The sequence below is a fragment of the Mesoplodon densirostris genome, chromosome 8, assembly GCF_025265405.1.
Source record: "Mesoplodon densirostris isolate mMesDen1 chromosome 8, mMesDen1 primary haplotype, whole genome shotgun sequence".
NCBI lineage: Eukaryota > Metazoa > Chordata > Mammalia > Artiodactyla > Ziphiidae > Mesoplodon > Mesoplodon densirostris.
In genome coordinates, this window is record NC_082668.1 from 88,770,135 (window position 1) to 88,793,268 (window position 23,134).

The 23,134-nt window shown below is 34.0% G+C and overlaps 1 protein-coding gene across 3 annotated transcripts in view; it reads left to right on the forward strand.

Annotated features, from left to right (window-relative positions):
- Positions 1-22,510, forward strand: part of UBR3 (ubiquitin protein ligase E3 component n-recognin 3) — a 227,624-nt gene extending 205,114 nt beyond the window's left edge. For all 3 annotated transcript variants that reach the window (XM_060106288.1, XM_060106291.1, XM_060106290.1), the window contains exons 34-39: positions 368-475; positions 600-725; positions 13,820-13,999; positions 18,866-19,075; positions 19,658-19,797; positions 20,091-22,510. In XM_060106288.1, the coding sequence (XP_059962271.1) occupies positions 368-475; positions 600-725; positions 13,820-13,999; positions 18,866-19,075; positions 19,658-19,797; positions 20,091-20,208 (882 nt within the window). In that variant the 3' untranslated portion in view covers positions 20,209-22,510. The remainder of the gene's footprint in view (positions 1-367; positions 476-599; positions 726-13,819; positions 14,000-18,865; positions 19,076-19,657; positions 19,798-20,090) is intronic.
- The last annotated feature ends 624 nt before the right edge of the window (positions 22,511-23,134 follow it).

Consider the following 23,134-nt stretch of genomic DNA (forward strand, 5'->3'; position numbering starts at 1 on the left):
TAATGCTCAGTGAATGTCATGGGCATAAAGTTCTTCTTTTCTCTTTAGATTATTTCCTTAGGAAGAATTTCCAGGAGTGAGAATTACTGGGACAAAAGATATGATATAGATATGCTCATTTACACATATATTATGTAACTTATATGCTGTTTTTTAAAGAAGTATTGGAATAGCTTTCATCACCTATCCAAATTCATTGTGAATCCAGAGGTGTACTGTTGTACACAGATTTTGAAAAAGTGAAGTTTACATGCTTGAAAAGTAATGTAATCATGATTATACTCTACTCATTAAAAGGTATTCTTTCCAATGTAAATGGTTTTGTAGTTTTCAGTGACTAATGGAATTAATTTTTAATTTTTTCCAGAATACATGTGATGCAGAGAAGTCTTATGAAGTGTTATTGAGCTTTGTGATAAGGGAACTATCTAAAGGAAAGTTATACCATGAAGAAGGAATGCAGGAGTGTGCAACGGTATGTTCTCTATGACCAGATGTAGTGGTTATTTAAAAATTTAGATTTTCTTGCCATTATGAATATTACTGTTTATTATGTCTATTATAGAACGAATTGTTCTGATTTTCTTTTTTAACTTTAGATTAACCCTATTGCTTGGTCTCCTGAATCCACGGAAAAATACTTACAGGACTTCTGCTTACCTTTCCTCAGAATCACCAGCCTTCTTCAGCACCACCTTTTTGGGGAAGATTTACCTAGCTGCCAGGTATAATTTGTGGTAGAGAGTAGGGAGCCTTTTTTTTTTTCTAAACAATTATCTAATTTTAAAAAATACACTGACATATAATACTTATATCTATTATATATCCAGAACTGTCATACAAGTATATGTTAGTCTAACTCAAAGGAATAAATATTTAGAATATTTACTATTATTGTTACTTTTGTCTTTGTTAGCATCTACCCATTTTATGGTAATATTACTGATATTTGACATTAGAGGAGTTTTGGATTAGATCTGTGGTAATAAATGCCCAGTACTTGAACAGAAGATAGTATTCATATTAATATATTTATCACTAATCATCATTGGCTTTTAATATCCTTTTTAAAGGGTGTCATGTTATGTTAGCCGGCAAGCTGGTTGTTTGAATATCTGATGGCGTTTATGTAATTTTAGAATTGCAAAATATTCAATTTGTAGCCAATTAAAACTTGGATGAATGAATTATCACTGGTTTAATCTATTTTGTAAAACTGTGGGTCAGCGTGAGTAGGCAAGAAAGTGACAGAGTAGGAAACCAGAAGGTAAGTAAACCAAACTGTGTTTATAGGATTATGTCCCTGACATTATCTGCCATTCATTTCCAGGGAATTTGATGTGAGAATTAAGTCATTTATATTTATGGTCTTTGAAGCCTGCATGCGGTGTATCGGAATTAACCTGTTGATTGTTCCTTCTCTCTTAAAAAGTTGACCATTGCATTAAATAGTTTGGATTCCTTGGTTTTTATCAAGTGATTCAAGATAAACTCTGCACATTTGTCCCCAAAACATTCTATTTAGAATTCTAAGATATTGAACAAATTAAAAATATTCATCCATTAGATATTTTCTTTCATAGTTATTTATTTTAAAATTTGAACTTAAAAGCATGTTTCCTTCTGGCATGTGAACATCCTCAAGCATAGAGAAGGTTAACCAAACAAAATCTACTACTTCCTTCATCAGCTTTGCTTTCTTCACATTTAAAAGCCAAAGGCTGTGGTTCTTTGTGTTCTTGTTACCTTTGTGTTCTTGTATTCTTGGTTTATTTTGTCATTTGTTTTTATTGGAGGTTATTTTTCTCCCATAAACTGAGAAGTACCTGGAGGCAGAAGCTCTTGTATTGAGCATTGAAAATTAGTCTGGGGCTTGGGTGTACAGTGATGCCTATAGTAGAGCACTGGGAATATACTTAGACCAAGGAAGAAATTTATCTATTAGGAGGCATGAAAAGGAATGGTATGACATAGTGTCAGAAAGACAGGTTAAGGGGAAATTGTGGTGGATCTTGAATTTCACATGAAAGGCATTTGGATCACTGAAAGATTTTTGGACAAAAATGTGACATGATTCAAATTTTATTTCAGCATGAAACCTCATTCTAGTATAAGGCATTTTGTGAGCTGTGAGGATTGGAGGGACTAGGAACAGAAAAGCCAGTTGGGAAAGGAAATATTAGAAATAGAAGAGGATACGAAGCAATTAAAGATTTCGGAGATGAAATAGTAAGGATTTGACAGCTAGTTTAACATGTAGGAATCAAGGGAGAAGAAAGAAGCATACTGTACTTGGTTTTTGAGCCTGGGAGATTATGGTACAGTTGATGGAGGAGGAATATGGAGCAGTTTTGTGTGGGCCGAGATGAAAGTATTTTACATATATTCAATTTGAGGACTTGGTTGGACTATTTGAGTTAAGTGGATATATTCACCTGAAGTGAGAAAAGTAAGATTACAACTTTAGATAGAAGTTTGCTCTTTCTGTTTAGAGTTCTGTCATCTGTGTAGTCTTATTTTGCTTTTAAGTATATATGTAATATATAAAAATGTATGTAATTATAGAAATACATGAATATATAATATAGAAATATAAATATACAGTTAGATATTTGCTTGCTCTCCTACTTTATTCACTTTGGCTTTTTTGTTTCTATTAATCATGGTAGTATGATATAGATGGGTATAAAATTATGCCTACTTTTAACTTTTGTGGATTTGACATTTTTTTCTTTATGTCACTTTCTTTCATTTGGAGTATTTTGTTTCACCCATTCATATCTCATACTTTTATCCAAAAAATGTTTTATAAAAGTTTATTCTTTTGCTCCCTTTGATTCTAATTGCAAATCTACTCACTCAGCAGTTTTCCCTTAATGTTTTCTTCTTTATTTCTTGAAGTTAACTCAGGAATCGTTCATTCATAGCCCTTTGTTTCATTTGGGGGAGAAAGGACTAAACATGTATTTGTTCAGAGATATTTACAAAGCAGTTTATAATGGCTGGCTGTTTCTTAACTAGCTTATAAACTAGGTTTTCACTTTACAGTGAGGAAACTGAAGGATGAAGACACATCTAAGCTAGTAAGTCAGTTAGAGGTAGAATTTACCGCATTCATCTGATAGTATTTATATTGTTCCCCTTGTTCACTTCTTTAACTGAAATTATCTTTTCAATTTTGAAAGGAAAGACGGAGGTGCATATGCACGGAATTCAGTTGATCACACTCCTCAGCTTTGGCGTACTAAGTATAGTGCCTCTAATATTATTCTCCCTTTGTTCCCCACATGATATCTTATCCCTTACTTCTCAGAAGTAATGTGTATGTCAATATAAACTGCATATAGTGTTATTTTGTGTTTGTTTAATTTGTATAACTGGTATTGTGCTATAAATCTTGTATCTTTCTTACTTTTTTCGTGCTAAATGTTATATCATTTAGACCTAATCATGTAGCTCAAGATAATTCTTTCTTATTTCTTCATAGTGGTATTCCAGTACATGTGTGTTCCACATTTTACTTACTCCTCATTGGTGAACATCTAGGCTGCCTTCAAATCTTTGCTACCATGAAAAAAAATAAACTGCTGCAATGAACCTAATGTTTTGTATACTTTTAAACTTTCTCTGGATTCTATACCTAACTAGCTATGGGATTGCCTATATATGTATGGGATACATTCTGCCTCCTTGCCTTCTAATATGGCTGCTCAAGGTTCACATTCCCATTTGCATTGTGTGAGGGTTCTTGTTTTCTGCCCTGTACTTGCTAGCACTTTTTATTATCCCGTGTTCTAATATTTGCCAGTCAGATGGGGGTAAAGTATATGCTTATGGTTAATTTACTTTGCATTTCTCTAATATAAATGCAGTTGATCATCAGTCCATGTACTTTTTAGACATTTAAATTTTCCTCCGTATATTTCCTATTCCTATTCTTTGAGCATTTAAAAAAAATGGGTTTTCTGTCACTATCTTGCTATTGCTTTGTCAGTTTTGCAGATATCTTTTAACAGACTTTGTATTGCCCTTTGTGGAACAGAAATATTTAATTTTAATGTTGTCAGACCTATCACTTTTTTATTTATGACTTATGCTTTTGGAATCTTATTTTTAAAATCCTTCTCCAGTCTGAGATTATAAATTTATTTTATATTTTCTTCTCTTATTTTATAGTTTTGTCTTTACATTTATATTTTTCATTTAATCTGAACTTTATTTTGTAGTAAGGTATGAAGTAAAGATCTAATTTTTTCTCCATTTGATGAGGCAGTTTTCCTAAGACTATCTACAAAATAATCTATTTATAAAATAGCCTAACTTTTTCATACTAATTTCTTATGCTAACATGTTTCTATATTTCTGGGTTCTTTGTTGTGTACTACTGACCTATTTGTTCCTATACTAGTAGCACACTCTTAACAATGGTTTTATTATAGACATTATATCTGGCAGGGTGAGTTTCACTTTTTTTTTCCTTCTAATATCTTTTTGCCAAATGCCTTTTTCTAAAATTTTTTCTGGTTAGCTATATATGCACCTTTATTCTTATATGTTATTCTTTATTCTTTATGTTATATCAATTCATAAATATCTTTCCAAACTCCTACAAGCTGTTAGATGAGAATCTCTTTGAATTATCGTTTTAAGGCATTGAACACAGTTTTTATGTCCATTTATTCAGGTCTTCTTTTAATATTTTCATAGAATTTTAAAATTGTCATCTTAAGGTCTGGTATTTTTTATAAAGCTAATCTAGAGGCTTTATGGTTTTAGTTTCTATTTAAATGATATCTTGTTTTCTGTAACATTCTCTGATTACTCCTTGCTGGTATAAAATAATACTATTGATTTTTGTATGTTCTTGTGACTGGGCACTTGCTGAACTCTCTATTAATTCTAGTAGTTTGCCTGTTGATTCTTTTAGGTATTCTGTGTATCATATCATCTGAAAATAATGACAGTATCATCCCTTCCTTTCAAATCTTTATTTCTCTATTGTTGTCTTAATGCATGTCCAGTACTATTTTGAGCAGTGAAAGTAATAGGCAGTATCCTTTTTTGTGCCCTACCCCAAAGAGAATGCCTTTAAAGTTTCCTGTGTATGTCTGTTTGTTTTATTGTAAATAGAATCATTTAAAATTACATTTTCAATATGTTGCTAAAATGGAGAAATCCAGTTGGAATTTTTGAACGTTAATCTTCTATATTTAGCCACCTTGCTAATGAATTCAGTGATTCTTTCTAATAGCCAGGATGCTCTTGAGTTTAATAATACACTTTCTTTTTTTTTTTTTTTGATGTTGGGGGTAGGAGTTTATTAATTAATTAATTAATTTTTGCTGTGTTGGGTCTTCGTTTCTGTGCGAGGGCTTTCTCTAGTTGCGGCGAGCGGGGGCCACTCTTCATCACAGTGCACAGGCCTCTCACTATTGCGGCCTCTCTTGTTGCGGAGCACAGGCTCCAGATGCACAGGCTCAGTAGTTGTGGCTCACGGGCCTAGTTGCTCTGTGGCATGTGGGATCCTCCCAGACCAGGGCTCAAACCTGTGTCCCCTGAATTAGCAGGCAGATTCTCAACCACTGTGCCACCAGGGAAGCCCAATAATACACTTTTTAAACAAACATTTTGTTATCCATGGGACATCATCAAGAATGGTACCTGGTACATGTCTGACACAGAAGCCTGCTCTCCACACAAATCTATTTTAGTTAAACATCTTAGTCTAACACTATTTCTAGTACCATATTAGGGCTGATTATAGTACCTCATGTGGTTCTCTTTATCTTTGTTCCAACTTAATTGCATCTTCTCTTATTTATACTCTAATTCTGGAATTATTAACAGAAGGACTGGAGGTAGTTTTTGAATTCCATAGCATTGTTTGTAAACTGTTTGTGTATGTGTATTTTTCTTGGAAGAAAATAGTTATCAGATTATTATAGGTGGATTATCCACCCACCCTCCAAAGTTGAAAAACCACTGCTCTAATATATCTCCTTTAATTCTTTTGTCTTTTTTCTATCTGTCAAAAGTAGTTTCTCTTTGAATAATAATGATAGCTAGCATTTATTGTACACTGACTACATGCTAAGCATTGTTTTAAGTGCTTTGCATTTAAATTCATTTAAGCTTCACAAAACTATGAGGTAGCTGTTATAATCTTCACTTTACAGACAAGAAAACAGGCACAGAAAGATGAATAACTTGCTCAAGATTCACAGCTAGTAAGTAAAGCTGCCAGAATTCAAACACATTTAGTCCAGATGCCAAATCTGTACAATTAACATCTGAGCTATGCTGCTGCTTAGTACACAAATCAGTTTTTGAGGAGTACATGTTATTTTCTTCTAGTTTTAAGTCTGTAAAAGCCACTATCTTATTGCATATTATACTCTCTTTGATCTCAATATGAATACTCTATAGACATTGCTTAAAGTATAATAATATAGTGATTGATTTGTTGATAGTTGAATAGACATACAAGAATAGCAGACAAAATTGAAAACTTCTCAAGTGTCCATCAGTGAGAAACTGGTTAAATAAATTGTGATTTATTCATACAATGGCATACTCTGCAGAAGAAAAAAGAATAGAAAGTTTTCTATGTGCTAATATGGAAAAATCTCAAAAATATATTAAGTATCCCAAGGCAAGGTGTGCTTATATTAAATGAAAATAGAGGAAAAATAATAGTACTCATATTTGCTTGTGTGTGTGTATGTATGATACTCTGGAAAAATATGTTAAGAACTATGATCAGTTCTTACCGAGGAGTTGGGTTAGTGAGTTTGAGATTTGGATAGAAGGGAAAAAAGAATGGTGGAGAGACTTTTTAAAAAACAGTATCGTTGTATACTTCTAGATTTTAAATAGTGTAAATATACCACTGCAGTAATTTATAGGAAAAAAAAGTATTTATTTTTTGAACAGGTAATGTATTCACATTTTTTAAAATTCAAAAGGTACAAGAAGATATTCTATGGAAAAAAATCTCTGTTTTACCCCTTTCACTAGCCACTTGATTGCTGCCCAGTTGCTATCAGTTTCCTCTGTATTATTCCAGAGACATTTTATGCATATACAAGAAATATGTGTGTGTGGGGAGGGTGTATTTTTTTTCTTTTAGTCCTCTTTTTATACATTGTTCTTCAGCTTGCATTTTTTTTCCCTTAAGAGTGTATCTTAGAGATCATTTCATATTCAATACATGAAGACCTTCCTCATTTTGTCTTACAGTTTCAGAATATTTCATGTATGATGTACCAGGATGTATTTAATTAGTCCCCTATTAATAAACATTTGGGTTATTTCTAGTCCTTTGCTATTTACAAATGATACCACAGTGAATAATAGTATGCACAAGTTATTTTGCATGTTTTTTATTTTATTTGTAGGATAAATTCTTAGAAGTAGCTGAGTAATATTCCATTGTATATATGTACCACATTGGGAAGCTGCTGTATAGCACAGGGAGCTCGGCTTGGTGCTCTGTGATGACCTAGATGGGTGGGATGGGGTGGCGATGGGAGGGAAGTCCAAGAGGGAGGGGATGTATGTATACATATAGCTGATTCACATCGTTGTACAGCAGAAACTACCACAACTTTGTAAAGCAATTATACTCCAAAAAAAAAAAAAAGTTTATGCACACACACACAAAAATCCTTAGAAGTGATTTGCTGTTTCATCATTTGCATACTTTTGTAGTTTTGATGGTTATTGCCAGTGTGCCTTTCATTGAAGTTGTACCAATTATGTTAACACCAGTGATGTGTGAAAGTTTCCCTGTACTTGTGTCTACTTAGTGTGTTATCATATTATTTAATCTTTGCCTCTAGATCTTTGGTCTAGGTAAAATATCTCAATGTAGATTTTTTTTTTTAAGGTTGTTTCAATTTACATTTTTCCTAAGGTTGAGCATTTTCCTTATGCAGAGCTATCTGGTTTTCTTTACTGTGACCTACTTGTTACATGCTTCTTTTGAAAATAATTAGGAAATGAAAATGACTGGGAAGATCATTTAGTATCTGATCTTTAAAAAAGTATCTCATGAGTTTTTCTTTGTGTAGAATAATCTGCCACTCTCATCTATTTTGTCCAAGTCAAATGATAGGGAGGAATGAGAAACTTTTCTTTCATTTTTTTCTTCTTTTATAAATTTTTCCTCAGGTTTCTTTCATTTTAGTGACCCATTTTTGGATTCAACATCTGCTTCATGAGAGGCCAAGTAATCTTGAAGTAGTCTGTGAATCCCAGGGGGAAAAATACATTTATGTAGATCTTTGTTCATTTTTATCCATTGTTGGATTTCCTGTCATAAAGAAGATGAAAAAGTATTGCTATTTTCCTACCATTAGTAGTTCCCATTGTCTCAAGTTGTTTTTGTGCCTTACATTAGAACGTAAATGCCCTCTCTCAACAGAGCAGGAAGATATAACAGCTGTAAATATATATGCACAAAACAACAAAACCCCAAATTACATAAAGCAGAAATTGACAGAATTGAAAGGAGAAATAGATAATCCACAATTATAGCTGGAAACTTCAGTGTTTTTTCTTAGTAATCGATAACAAGTAGATAGAAAATCAACAGGGATAAATGAGACCTGAACCATACTATCAGTCAGCTTGATATAATTGACAGCTATAGAATACTCCACCAAACAATATCAGAATGCATATTTTTTACAAGTGCACATGGCCCATTCACCAGAGTGTACCATATGCCAAACCATAAAGCAAGTAGCAATAAATTTAAAAGAATTGAAATCACAAAATGTATTTTCTTACCACACAGAATTAAATTAGAAGTGAGTAAAAGAAAGAAATATATAAATCCCTAAATGTGTGAGAATTAAGCAGCACACTTCTAAATAACTTATGTATCAAAGCAGAAATCACATGGAAATCAGAAAACACGTAAACTGAGTGAAAATGAAAACACAGCATAGCAAAATTGTGAAATGCCTCTAAAATAGTTCTTGGAGAGATATGGCTTCAAATGCTTATATTTAAACAGAGAAAAGGTCTAAAATCATTTATCTAAATTGTTACTTTATGAAACTAGAATAAGAGTAAATTAAACCCAAAACGAGTAAAAGAAAGGAAATTACAAAAATCAGAGCAGAAGTCAATGAATAGTAATGGAGAAACAGTAGAGAAAATCAATTAGTTCAAAATCTGGTTCTTTGCAGAGATCAATAAAATGGATACACCTAAATGTCCGGAGCTCAGCTGAGCTGGGAGAGAGAGAACTGAGCTGCTAGGTACTGGAGTGGCTGATTAAAGCAGGAAGCCGCAAATGAAAGAGTTAAACCTTTAGTCACTTACTGTGATAGTATAATCAAGAGGCTAAAATCAGAGAAAATGCTGATTCCCCATTCCATTACCTTCATAGAATGAAATGGTATACCGGTTAAGGATCAGGTGGATCAGCACAGATGTGCGAATCTGTTAAGGGAGCCGCAAACAGAAGGTTCTTGCAGTGTTACGAACTCTGAGGTGGAGAGGGGGGTGAAGGGGTAGGGATAGGAGTGGAAAAGTCCAGGGTGCTGAGTCAGAGTGGGGAAAAGTTTCTTGAAGGTTTCAGCTTTTTCCCTTCATAAGGTGGCCTTGGCAGAAGTGTCAAAGTGACCCCCGCCCAAGGCCTCAGATAGAGAGGCCTAGGAATAAAGGCGCCAGGCCTTGGAATGTAAATGTGTGAAAGAGCATGACTGGCCATGGGGCCTGAGACCATGACTGCAAATCCCTTCAGAGACTGCAGTGCATTGACTGTGTGCCAAGTCTGGTGGAGGGAGGACATTTTTCACCATGAGGCCTGCAAAGTAAAACCTTTGTAATTATCTGTGGTTAGGCCTGAAAAAACACACATAGGTTTTTTTTTTTTTTTGCGGTACGCGGGTCTCTCACTCTTGTGGCCTCTTCCGTTGCGGAGCACAGGCTCCGGACGCACAGGCTCAGCAGCCATGGCTCATGGGCCCAGCCGCTCTGCGGCATGTGGGATCTTCCCGGACCGGGGCACGAACCCGTGTCCCCTGCATCGGCAGGCGGACTCTCAACCACTGTGCCACCAGGGAAGCACACATAGGTTTTTAACCAGGAACCAGACTCCTCACTAGATTGATATGGGAAAAAAAAAAAAAAAAAGAGAGAGAGAGAGAGAAGATACAAATTACCAATATCAAGAATGAAGGAGGAAACGTTCCTACAGAACCATAAGAGAATATTATGAATAACATTTGCAAACAAATTTGATAACATCAATAAAATGAACAAATTCTTTGAAAGATACAAATTACTAAAACTGACTCAAGAAGAAATAGAAAATTTTGAATAGATCTATATTGAGTAAGGAAATTGATTTAGTTATTAAACTTCAACAATTATTATCCAGCCAAAAAATGAGATCAACAACTTTATAACAACAAAGATAACATCATGATGAATTCTATGAAAAATTTAAGGAAGAAATTGTATCAATATTATATAAACTCTTAGCAAACAGAGGAAGAAGGGACACTCCATACTCATTTTATGAGGCCAGTTTTAGACCAATACCCAATCCAGGCATCATGAGAAAAGAAAACTACAAACCCATATCTCTCATGAACATAGAAGCAAAAGCCTTAATAAAATACTACCAGTAAAAAGGATAATACACTATGACCAAATGGGTTTATCCTAGGAATGCACATTGGCTCAACAACAGTAAAAAATCAATACACTTAATTCACCATATTAATAGAATACATTTTTTAAAAGCATGTGATCATCTCAGTAGCCATTTGACAAAATCTAACACCCTTTCATGGTTAAAAAAAAAACACACTAAAAAAAGGAATAGAAGGGAAAGTCTGATAAAGGGCACCTATGAGAAACCCATAACTAATATCGTATTTAAAAGTGAAAGATAGAAAGCTTGCCCACAGGGCTTCCCTGGTGGCACAGTGGTTGGGAGTCCGCCTGCCGATGCAGGGGACACGGGTTCGTGCCCGGGTCCGGGAGGATCCCACATGCCGTGGAGCGGCTGGGCCCGTGGGCCATGGCCGCTGGGCCTGCGCGTCCGGAGCCTGTGCTCCGCAACAGGAGAGGCCGCAGCAGTGAGAGGCCCGCGTACCGCAACAACAACAAAAATAAATAAAATAAAGCAAGCAGAATAAAAAAAAAAAAAAAAAAAAAAAAAAAAGAAAGCTTGCCCACAAAGGTAAGAAATAAGACAAGGATGTCTGCCCTCTTCCTGTCTTTTAAGCACTATATTGGAGGTTCTAGAAAGAGCAGTTAGGCAAGAAAAAGAAACAAAAGACATCCAGATTGGAAAGGAAGAGGGAAAACAATCTCTGTTTGCAAATTAGATGATCTTGTTTGTGGAAAATTGTAAGGAATCTCTAAAAAGCTATTAGAGCTAATAAACGAGTTTAGCAAGGTTGTGGGATACATGATAAATGTACAAAAAGAGTCAGTTGTGTTTCTGTGCATTAGTAATGAAAAGTCTGAAAATGAAATTAAGAAAATAGGGTGATGGAAATATTCTGGAATTAGATAGTGGGTGATGGTTGCACAATTTTGTGAATATACTAAAACTCACTAAATTGTACATTTTAAAAGGATGAATTTTATGGTATACAAGTTATATCTCAAAAAATATATTGAGAAATTATTGTATCCAGAATATATCAGGTACTCAATAATAAAAAAGCAAAAAACACAAAGTGAGCAAAAAATTTGAATAGGGCACACTTCTCATCAGAATGTATATGAATGACCAACAATACATGAAAAGGTGTTCAACATCATTATTGATTAGAGTACAAATTAATGTTACAAGTGTTGGTGAGGATCTGGAGTACCTGACACTCTTCCGTCATTTGCTGGTGGGAATGCAAAACGGTATAGTCAAATTTGGAAGAAGTTTGACAGCTTCTTTAAAAAGTTAAGCATACTTACAGTACAACCCCAAAATAAATAGGTGTCTACCAAAATAAATGAAAACTTATGTCCACATAAAGACTTTTATATGAATGTTCATAGCAGACTAATTCGTAGTAGTTAAAAACTGGCAACAACCCAGAATTCCATCAACAAGCAAATGCATGAACAAAATGTGGTGTATTCATCCAGTGGAATACTACTCAGCAATAAAAAGGAATGGACTGTTGATACACGCGATAACATGAATGAATCTAAAAATACTGCGCTAAGTGAAAGAGGCCAGGTACAAAAGACTACATACTGTATGATTCCATTTATATGGAATTTTTAAAAATCCCCAAACTATAATGGCAGATTATAGTTGGCAGAAAGCAGATAAGTGGCAGATTATAATGGCAGAAAGCAGATAAGTGGTTGTTTGGGGCCAGGAGTAGGGGCTGGAATTGATTGCAGAAGAGCACCAAGGAACTTTTTCAGGGGATGGAATTGTTCTAAAATTTTATTGTAGCAGTGGTTGCATGATTATACATTTTCCAAAATTCATCAGACTTCACTTAAAGTGGGTGAATTTTATGGTATGTAAATTATACCTCAGTAAAGTTAGTTTTTAACATGCCTTATTAATGTATCTATGCAAATGGGGGATTTGTGGCCTCATTTCTAGTGATTTAAAAAATTAACATCTTTTTCAGCCTGCATATCATTTTGCTTTTTCATCTTTATTTCTTTTTTTCTTGTTTTGGCTGTGCTGCATGGCCTGTGGGGTCTTAGTACCCTGATCAGGGATTGAACCTGGTGAAAGCGCCAGAGACCTAACCTCTGGACCATCAGGGAGTTCCCCTTTATTTCTTCTTTATAGCGTATTTCAGAATTTTGTACTTAATCCACACAATTAGTTGTTTTGCAAACAGATGTTTGTTGAATGTCTGCTATGTGCCAAGCACTGGGAGGACAGAGCCCCTACTCCCAGGGACGACTCCCACAGTCTTAGAGGACAGGCTAATTTATTTTTAAAGTAGAAAATATAAATGTAAGAACTGAAGTGTTTACACAGTATGGACGTACTAATTTTATCTCAATGGAACTAGGTAGTCTAAGGTGTCATTAAGTGGGGTCAGGAAAGGCTTCCCTGAGGAGCTGGAATTTGAATGATGTTAGGAATTAATTCATCCAGTGGACAGGGGAAAGTAGACTAACTTGCCTCCTAAATGGATTTTCAGTTAAATAAAGAGGAGTGGGGGGTATATTTTGGTGTTTACAAGACTAACAAACTCCTTTAAAAATCAACTTTCAAGATATGAGTCCTTGGATCATTGATTCCACTGGTTCTGTTATTACTGAGTAGAGCTTCAGATTACCTGGCACTTAGGGCTCTCAAGTTTTTAAAAACTCCACCCTCTTTTTAAAACTGACTTTGTTTCGCACTCATTCAGGGTCTAGGCAAATGATTTAGCACTGGCTGTTGTGAATTCCATGTTTTCGCTATTGTTCTTCTTTATCCACACTGACAGTCTATGTCTTTTTAACCAAAAGTCACTTTCCCTTTGCCCCAAATTAACATTTGCTTTCATAGAGTAGCTAGGTGCTATAGGCTATATTCATCAGATATGTGAAAACACTATTTTTAAAATAAATGTATAAATGAAGCAGATGCTATGGCACTTGGAAGTTAAATTTCAAAGAGAAACATTCTGGGAATATTGGATATAAGAGCTTGGAACTTTTTCTCTCTTTGCTCCTCTTACTCCCCTCACTTTATTTAGTTGACTCAGTTAAGAAGGTTTTCTTACTATCCAGAAGTAATTGATGAGAGTGACACTTAAAATATCTATAATGGGAAATGTTCATGATGAAATGTCTTGAGAATTTTCTATTTCATATCTAAAAGGAAGAAGAAGAATTTTCAGTTCTTTCCAGCTGCCTGGGACTTCTGCCAACATTTTACCAAACAGAACATCCATTCATCAGTGCCTCCTGTCTGGATTGGCCAGTTCCAGCATTTGATATTATATCTCAGTGGTGTTTTGAGATAAATTCATTTACTGAAAGACATGCCGAACAAGGAAAGGTATGTAAAAAGAGTAATACTCACTTGCTATAGTGGTGACATGCTAATAGGTAAGAGAATAATGAAGAATTTTAAATTTCAGGTAATCTAGTCTTGGCAGTATTTATTAAACTAATTATTTTGAAAAAATGGTTTACTTATATTTATTTATGAGTATAAAAGCAGAAGTGTTTCAGTTAACAAAACTAAGGTATAGTATGTTACTTTTAGTTTGTTTTAGGTCATCAGGTTTTTATTGAATACCTTAAATAGTCATAGCACTAGACTTGGAAAGTACAAAGGAATTTGAAGATAGACAAGGAACTTGTAAGCTTATTGGAAAGAGGACTGTCACATAAAAATTAAAGATTTGGACTTTCACATCTAAAAGGTCATGTCTTTTACTTTAAAATTTGTTGACTCTATGCTGCCAGCTCAATGGGTGAAGGTGTTGGGTTGGAGATGAGGGAATTGGAATGGTGGGGTGCAGGCAGTGGTGGGTGACTCTTAGTGCCATGGTTTGGTGCTCAGACTTTCTTCTATCTAGAATTACAGTTTTTTAGAAATGGAATAATATGATGAAAGTAGCGTTTTAGGGAGGTAATTTTAGTGGCTTTTTAAGTAGGTAAAATTGACGTTATGGAGAAAGGGAAACCAGAGATTATTTAGTGGTGAAGAAAATCTGGATTATTGTTTTGATAGCTAGCAGAAATTAGACAGAATGTAACCAATGCAAGAGACACATTTGAGAAAAATATATAGTCCTTGGTGACCAAGTGTACATGACTTTAAAATCTTGAACTCAAGTCATCAGAAGAGTAGTAACTAGTATACATAGTTCTGATAGGAACCTGCTCCTGCTGAAAAACCACTGACAATGGATGTCCCATTGGCTATGGAGAGAGACAGGAATCTTTACATGGCATTCACCATCTTGCTTGCCTTTCTAACTTCATTTCATACCACTTCCCAGCCACCACCTTGGTTAAACCACGAAAGAATATTTCTTAAGTATGCTATGCATTTTTTAAACATCTGTGCTATTGCTTATTGCTGTTACTTTTATTTAAAGCAATCTTCCTACTGTTTTCCTGTTAATCATCCATGAAGGCTTTGCTAAGATAAATGTTACCTCTTCTATAAAGTGTTATCTGAGAGTCCATCTCCCTCTATTATGCCTGATAGTACTTTTGCCACTGTTTCTAATAGTTGCCATGTTTATCACTTTTGTTTATTTAATGTGTCTGAATGGGGACTCCACAGGGCAAAAATTGTTTCTTGTTTATTCTTGAATCCCTAGTTCCTGGAAAGTGCCTGATATAGACTAGTCACCTAATAAATATTTGTGAAACAATTAAATGGTGGATTAATGTCATTGGGAGAAATAGAACTGATGAAAGGGGAACCGATTTCAGGAAAAATGAGAATTTTAATTTAATGTCAAAGGAACAATAGAAAAATTAGTATTTCAGATGGAGGTTGTCACTAGACTTAATTCTTAAAACATTGAAGTGAATAACAAAGGCAAGGTAAGCATAAATAATAAATGTCTCTGCTTTTGTTCATTTTCATTTTCTATTGAAATCCTTAAAAGAGATATTATCTCATTTTATACTTTTTTTAAAAGGAAAGGAAAATTGAAGAAGTTAGTTGAACCTTGTGTATTGTGTATAAAAATATTTTCCTATCTAGTAATTGCTTTATTCACAATTATAGCTATAATCTGAAGTTATATTTTGATGCTGAAAACCTATGAGAGATGTCTTGGAGTAAGAGTTGGGTATTATTGTAGAACCAGGACAGGAGAAAAAGTGATGAGCATACTTAAAATTATTTTGTCTTCATATGTGCCATGGGATAAGCAATAGATAAAAACGAAATCCCTTGATAGTATAAGAATAAGCCTACCTTTTTAGGTGAATGATTATTGTTGTGAATATTGATAGAAAGTAAGAATTTACCATTTAAATATATTTCATCTTTTTGTAAAATTGAGTGATAATTATTTGTTTTAGAGTCAGAACAGTAGACATTTATTTATTTATTTATACTTATGCAGAATTTTTATGTTATTTGAATGCACCCCTATCTGACCTACATCCCTACACTTGTCCCTTCACTCTGTTCTATCTCTAACCTCAACTCTGTCCATTTGTCAACCAGATTTCTTTTTAACCAGCAACTTTAAATTTGAATAGAGAGACTTAGATAAATATAAACAGTGATTGGAGCTGAATAGTGCAACAGCTTCCCTTGAAAGATAGTCTGAATTACTGCTTCTCCTTTCTTGTAACAGCTAAGATTGTTTGATTGCAGACAGTTTGGTTGCAAACCTCTGGCCTGTTTTCTCTGAAGCGCTACTGCTAGATGACTGCATCTCAACCACTTTCCTTCCCTATATATATGCTCCAAATTCAGATTCCTGGGAGAGAGAATGTGACTGGCCTAATTTGCATCATATGTATACCCCTGTGATGGGGCAGGATCTTGTGATGGGGCAACCCCATCAGATCTGTATGGAGCAGGAAAAGAGGTTATTTTCCAAAATAAGTCATAATGCTGTCAATGTAGGAAGGCAGATGAGGTTGCTAGACAAATTGGAAAAAACGAACACTGGTGGCCCGCTACCTTCACATCTTACCTCCTCAGCACGTAGACATCCTTCTTCTCATTCACAGAGTTTCATTTCTTCCCCTGTTTAAAATGATGTAACTGTTCCCTTTACAACCACAGATGCAGCCACCATTTCCCAAATACCTAACCTGAAGTCACATCCTATAGTTATATCATCAAGCTTCCCTGAATCCAGAGGCTCTGGGAGATGTCCATTCCTTCTGTGATTTATTGTTCTTACACCCCAATGGCCTGGAAATTTTTAATTAGCACCTACTCACCCTGAATTCAGTAGTAGGAGAAAGGAAAAGAGAATGAAAAATATTACAAAAATATATGCCACAACAAGCAAGAAAATTTTAAATTAGTCATAAAACTGTAGCTAATATACAGTCAAATATATGACTTTCTTCTTTCACCTTCTTTGACCAGCACCTCAACTGGTTGGATTTATTTGAACAAAGATGTGATCTAAACTTTATTCTGAGAGGTCTGAGCTCAGTGATTTGTCCTGTCATGCTTATATAAGACTGTAATAGTTTTGTGTGAAATGTTTACCTTTCAAGCCTGAACGTGCTAGGGGTGGGGGTGGGGTGTATCTCTAAGTTTCAAACATACTGCTACAGGAGGTATTCCTATTTCATTTGATGAGGTCACTCCCTCCAGACAATACTGTAAGCCATCCCTTTCTTTTCCGAGTGGTATTAGGGAACCTAGAATGGTCAGATGACATTTAGTTTTTAATTCAGTGGTACTATTATTATGTCCCTTGTTGGCAGATAGCACACAGCTTCCTTACAATAGTACTGAAACCACAGAAGAATCCAGAATAGCAGGGAAACAGAAATTAAAGACCAAATTTTTAGGTCTAATTATGAGAGATGCCACCCTCTGGTTCCCAAACCTGTGCACTCCATCTGTCAGAGAACAATCATCCTTATGTACTGGTTGCTTTTTTAGCTCGTATACCTCATTCTGTAGGAGCATATACCTCATTCAATAGGTGTTTCCTTCTAGTTGGTACCATCTAAAAATTCATCAGCAAAGTAGTTCATCATTTAAAAGACCAGTGATTTTTTTCAGATGATTGACTATATGTTAAGATCAGTTAATTCCATAGACATCCACCTATTGCGTTACATCTTTCTTTATGAAGAAAATTCTTTGATTAGAGACCATGTGGTGTGTGCTACTGGGTAATTTACAACCTAATCTGGATAAGTATCAAGTTCAACGAGGACAAATTGCTGTTCCTTCCACTGATGGAAGGATTCCATATATAATGAACCCGTTACAGAATATGCAGTCTTTGGAGTCCGGGGTTGGGCACTGAGTACTGGCAAACAGCATGTTGTAAGCCCATATATTGTCCTTATCCTTGCTTCCTTGGCTGCTTTATCCATGAACATACTGATAAACACCAAGCTGGATACTTAGTTATTGGACTGATTTAGATGTATTATGGCTATAAGTAATGTGAGATGATCACCATGTGAATTGCCAGCCTCCATACAGTTTCTGAAGGTAATAGATTCATACTACATTTTATCTGATTTAAGTGTTAATGAAGTAGCATCTCAAAAAAAAATTAATGCTATTTCCAGTATTTTTATATAACTGCAGAAAATGAACAAAATACCCTGTAGGGAAATTTAACTAATTTGGGGTTTTTTTTCACACTTACTGAGAAAATTTATGAAAAGAGTTGTAGCCCCAGCACTTATGGATACAAAAGATCTTAACAGCTTGAGGTGTAAGATTTTTCATCTTCTAGGAAGGAAAGATTATAAAGTATTGAAATAGAAATATGAATTATAACCATGATCTTCCCTAAAGAAAAAGCCAATGAATTGTTTGTTTATCTAAGAAAGGTCAAAAACTTGGTTTTGAAAAATGTGTATAACTGTTTAAAATTATGTGTTAAGAATATTTAAAAACAAGTACATCTATGTATATTTTCCATGCATGCTTAGTTATATTTAATATTTTTCTTTTAAAGTAATAACAAATTTAAATGTTTTAGGTGCTTAGTCTAAAAACTTACATCATGTTTTAATTGAAAATTACATTAAAATAGAGAATAGTAGTTGTTGAAGTACTATTTTAGTCATTTGTAAAATGGAAATAGGAAGAGTGTTAATAAAGAAAATAAGCCACATTCTTGGAGACAGATTTTCTTTTCTTAAAAAAAAAAAAGGCCTTTTAAAAAATAAATATTTTGTGTCAGTGACTTAAATACATAGGACTAATGAATATTTTTGAATAATGTTTTAGGCCTTGCTTATCCAAGAGTCAAGATGGAAATTGCCACACCTACTACAGTTGCCTGAAAATTATAACACCATTTTCCAGTACTACCACAGAAAAACCTGTAGTGTCTGCACCAAGGTTCCTAAAGATCCTGCCGTTTGCCTTGTTTGTGGTACTTTTGTATGCCTGAAAGGACTTTGCTGCAAGCAACAAAGTTACTGTGAATGTGTATTGGTAAGCAAGAGTAAATAGTATAAAATTTATGAAAACTCAAATCTCATATCGCATGGAAATGTGGTATATATGGTCAAGCCAGCTCTTCAAATTTAACTACTCTTTGAATTAAATACACGATAAATATAAGGATCTTGTTTTTGTTGTTGTTGTTTTAAATCCAGTAGAAGTGTAAAAACAAAAACAATGATGACAACAAAAAAACACCTGGGGTTTTATTTAAGTGAGTAAAACTTTTCGTAAGTGCAGCTTCAGTTCCTCTCCCTAATCCCGCTGCCCTTTAATGGTATGTATGTTTAGATGTTGTGCTGTGAAACAGCAGTCACATATGCTGTTGTAGACACTAGCCTCTGAATTAGGTTTAGGTTAGCTCTTAATTGATTTCCTAGGTAATCCTTATCCAAATTCCTCCTAATGTATTGTTAATAAAGTATTAAGAATGAGTTAATAAGTTTAACTTAGGTGAAATCTGATTTTAAAACATTTAAATATTTCTGTATTATTTAGAAGACAAGGCATTCTTGATTTTCTTATAAAGTCCATTTGATTATGAAGTTCATTCATATATTTTTAATTTTTTAGCATTCTCAGAACTGTGGTGCTGGAACAGGGATTTTCCTTTTGATCAATGCATCAGTGATTATCATCATTCGAGGGCACCGCTTCTGTCTCTGGGGTTCTGTGTATTTGGATGCTCATGGAGAGGAAGACCGAGATCTTAGGTTAGATGTGCATGGATATAGCCACATGTTTTATTGAAGTTTGGCTAGTAAGAATAATGTACCATTCCTGACTTTGTAATTATAATAATAAGTATTTTTTATTTCTGGCAATCATTAATTTAGAACTATTTCTATTTTGGGGGATATTTTCCCCATCATCATGTTAAAGAAATATGAAATAAACCAAATTACTATGTGAGATTTTTGCCATAAAGAATCTATTTTTAAAAATGTGTGTGAAATCTTCATTGTATTATATTACTTTTAATACTTTTTTTTCCTTTTTATTCTAGGCGAGGCAAGCCTCTCTACATTTGTAAAGAAAGATACAAAGTTCTTGAACAACAGTGGATTTCTCATACTTTTGATCACATCAATAAAAGATGGGGTCCACATTACAATGGGCTGTGACTCACCACCTTAGCATTGCATTATATCATTTTCATTAAGAATTTATCAACAATAAGCTTTAACTTAATTTGGGGAATTAATGCTTTTGCTGAGGGAAAGAAAGAAAACATACATTATAAAGCCTTTCCAAAATTAGGTGCTTGGTAATCACATTAATGGTATAATAATTTTTTTTAAGTATATGGAGAGCATAACAAGTAAGAAGTTAAATCATTCTTTAGTGGTCTTTTTTTGTTTAAGTCCACAATTAATAAGAAGCACAACTTGTTGACAAAATCATTTAAAAATGATTCTCCCAACAATGCATATCTGCTATTCATTGATATTTAGAGTGGGTGTGATTTATTTAAAGTTTTACTGCTTCTTTATATCTGTGTGTTTTAATTTGCATCTGCTAAACGTAATGCATCCTTTCCCTCTGCCATTCTTGTGTTGATTTGAGATTTTTGCTATATGTAATTAGAAAAAAATGTAAAACATGATTTATGTGAAATACTGTATAGTAAAATTTGGTCTAATAGTAGAACTTTACATTTTTTTCTTATTGTGAGGAATCTGTTAAAAGTTTAAGGCTTTGCTGAAAACTTAATTCATTCTCAGGAATTTCATAAATACTCTCCCCAGGTAAATAATTGAAATAGTTGTAAAATAAGTAGATAGCTGCTGTTAATATAATACAGTACATTCTGGGGGACATGTATGGTTGGGGGAGTCCCTAAAAATCAAAATTTGCCATTTCATTTGGATGAATTACTTGAGGTAGTAACAAACAGATTTTATTATGAAATCAGAAGTTTTAAGAGCATATACATGGCAGATTTTGATTCTCTGCATGCCCACCTTTTATTACCAACCAAGTTTTTGTTTAAATGATTGGATTGGAAAAATGCCTTGACTTCCCCACAAATGAAGCATAGTTCTGGAACTTTCCTTATCAGCTCAAGAGGTTCATCTATATTGTATCTGTGCAGTGTTATCACTGCTATTTCTGCTCGATTTCCTAAAAGGGAAGAAGGGCTCAGTGGTGATGATCCTCATGAATGAGCTGTACATCTGCATTCTTGTTAGAAGCTGCTGTGAAAAGCAATTTTAGTTTGTAGGGTTTTTAAGTTAGTAAGAATGAAAATAATTGAGCTAAAACCCACTCTGTACTTACAGAGGGAAGATGACAGAAAAGCATGTGATATATTGCTACCAAAATTTTTCTTCCAAATGATTCAATAATTTGATGATTATTTAATATATAGTGCTATCAAGCAATTCCTGGTACTTTGGACTTCCATGGCTTGTTATATAAAATTACATTTTTACATGTAAAAATAAACTAAAAAACATCTAATGATAAACTATAAAAATAAAGTCAGATCTGTGTTCTAAAAATTATTGAATGACATGATATTACAGGATATAAAAGTGGACATTAAATGATGGCCTTGCATTAAAACAGAACAGTAAATATTCAAATGTGTTCAAAAAGTCAAAAAATTACCTTTAGCTCTACAATAAAAATACAATATGGAAGTAGCTTGCTATTTTTGTATACATTTCCAAAATATTAAGTTAACTTTCTGAAAGACTAGAATGATTCTGTTTAATTAAACAGCTGTTCTTTCCAACACATTGCTACTTTTTTAAATACTGTATCATAAGTTCAGCCTGTCTTATTTTTTTGCATCCGTCATTATGGATACCAGACCAGATACTTTTGTTCTTCAAGTGTGGTTGAAGAACAAAATGCTAATTTACATCTCTAGTAAATACTGTTACAGGATTCATGAACTTGAATAATTCTACAGTTTGAAACTCTGATGCTATATATACATGGTATAATGTACTCAGACTTTGGTTACTACATATTTAAAATGGAATGTTTTATGGTTGTGCATACGGATGTGAAGTGAAAATATTAGCCTTAACATTAAAATTTGGGTATTTGATAGTGTTTATTTTGATACTGGTGAATTAGTCACCAGTAAAATTTTAAAAAGCACTTGGTTGAAAATTGTACTTGAATTACATACATGCATGCTGCTAAACTAGAACTTTAATTTTTTCCCCATAACTTTTATAAGTCCCATTTATAAACCCACTTTTAAAAATAACAGGTCCAAGTTAGAGTGATGTGTGTATATTATTCAAAAAAATGTACTGGTGTGATATCTTGTATGAATGATCATTTAAATACAGTACATTACTGTAGAAGCTAAATCAATCTTTATAAGCAAGCAGAAATTACAAAACTAGGAATAATCAACATTGTAAGATATGTTAATAAAAACCTACTGTCATTTGGTTTGTGAAAGATCCTTAAAATGTTTAATTCTTACATGTTTTTCTTTTTTTTCAAAGATATTGACAATAATATATGTAAGTGAGCATAGATGAAAAGATCAAAGTGTAACATCATAGTTGCTGTAAGGTGAAGTTAATATAAAGGGTTTGCTTTTCCTTTAACCACTTATTTACAGAGCTAGTTCCTGTTTCTTCTGTCTTTGTCTCATAACTAATGCAAAGCCTTTGCTAAGTGTTCTTTCTATGTGTTTTTAGAATCAGGAAATGGGTGAAGGGAGAGGAAATGGGTTTTTAGAGAAGGAAATGGATGTGCAGATCTGAAGAACACTGCTGTGGTCCTTTCTGCTTTCTGAGAATCCCCAGCTAAACTTCAGAAATCTGAAGGCTTTATGATAATGTTTATTTTGATTGATCTGTATCTTGTTTGAATTGACAGTCCTTGCCGCTACCCCTCCATCCTGTAGCTCACCAGCCAGTTATCAACTAGGAATCCATTTGTGTTCACAAACCTTTTTTTCTGTTTTACGTAATTTGATATTGATTTCTGTGACTTAGAAAAGATGCTGACTGAAAGCACCGAAGGCTTGGAGGTAACAGCAGTATCAGAGGAGGCGTGGCCCAAGGGTCTCTGTAA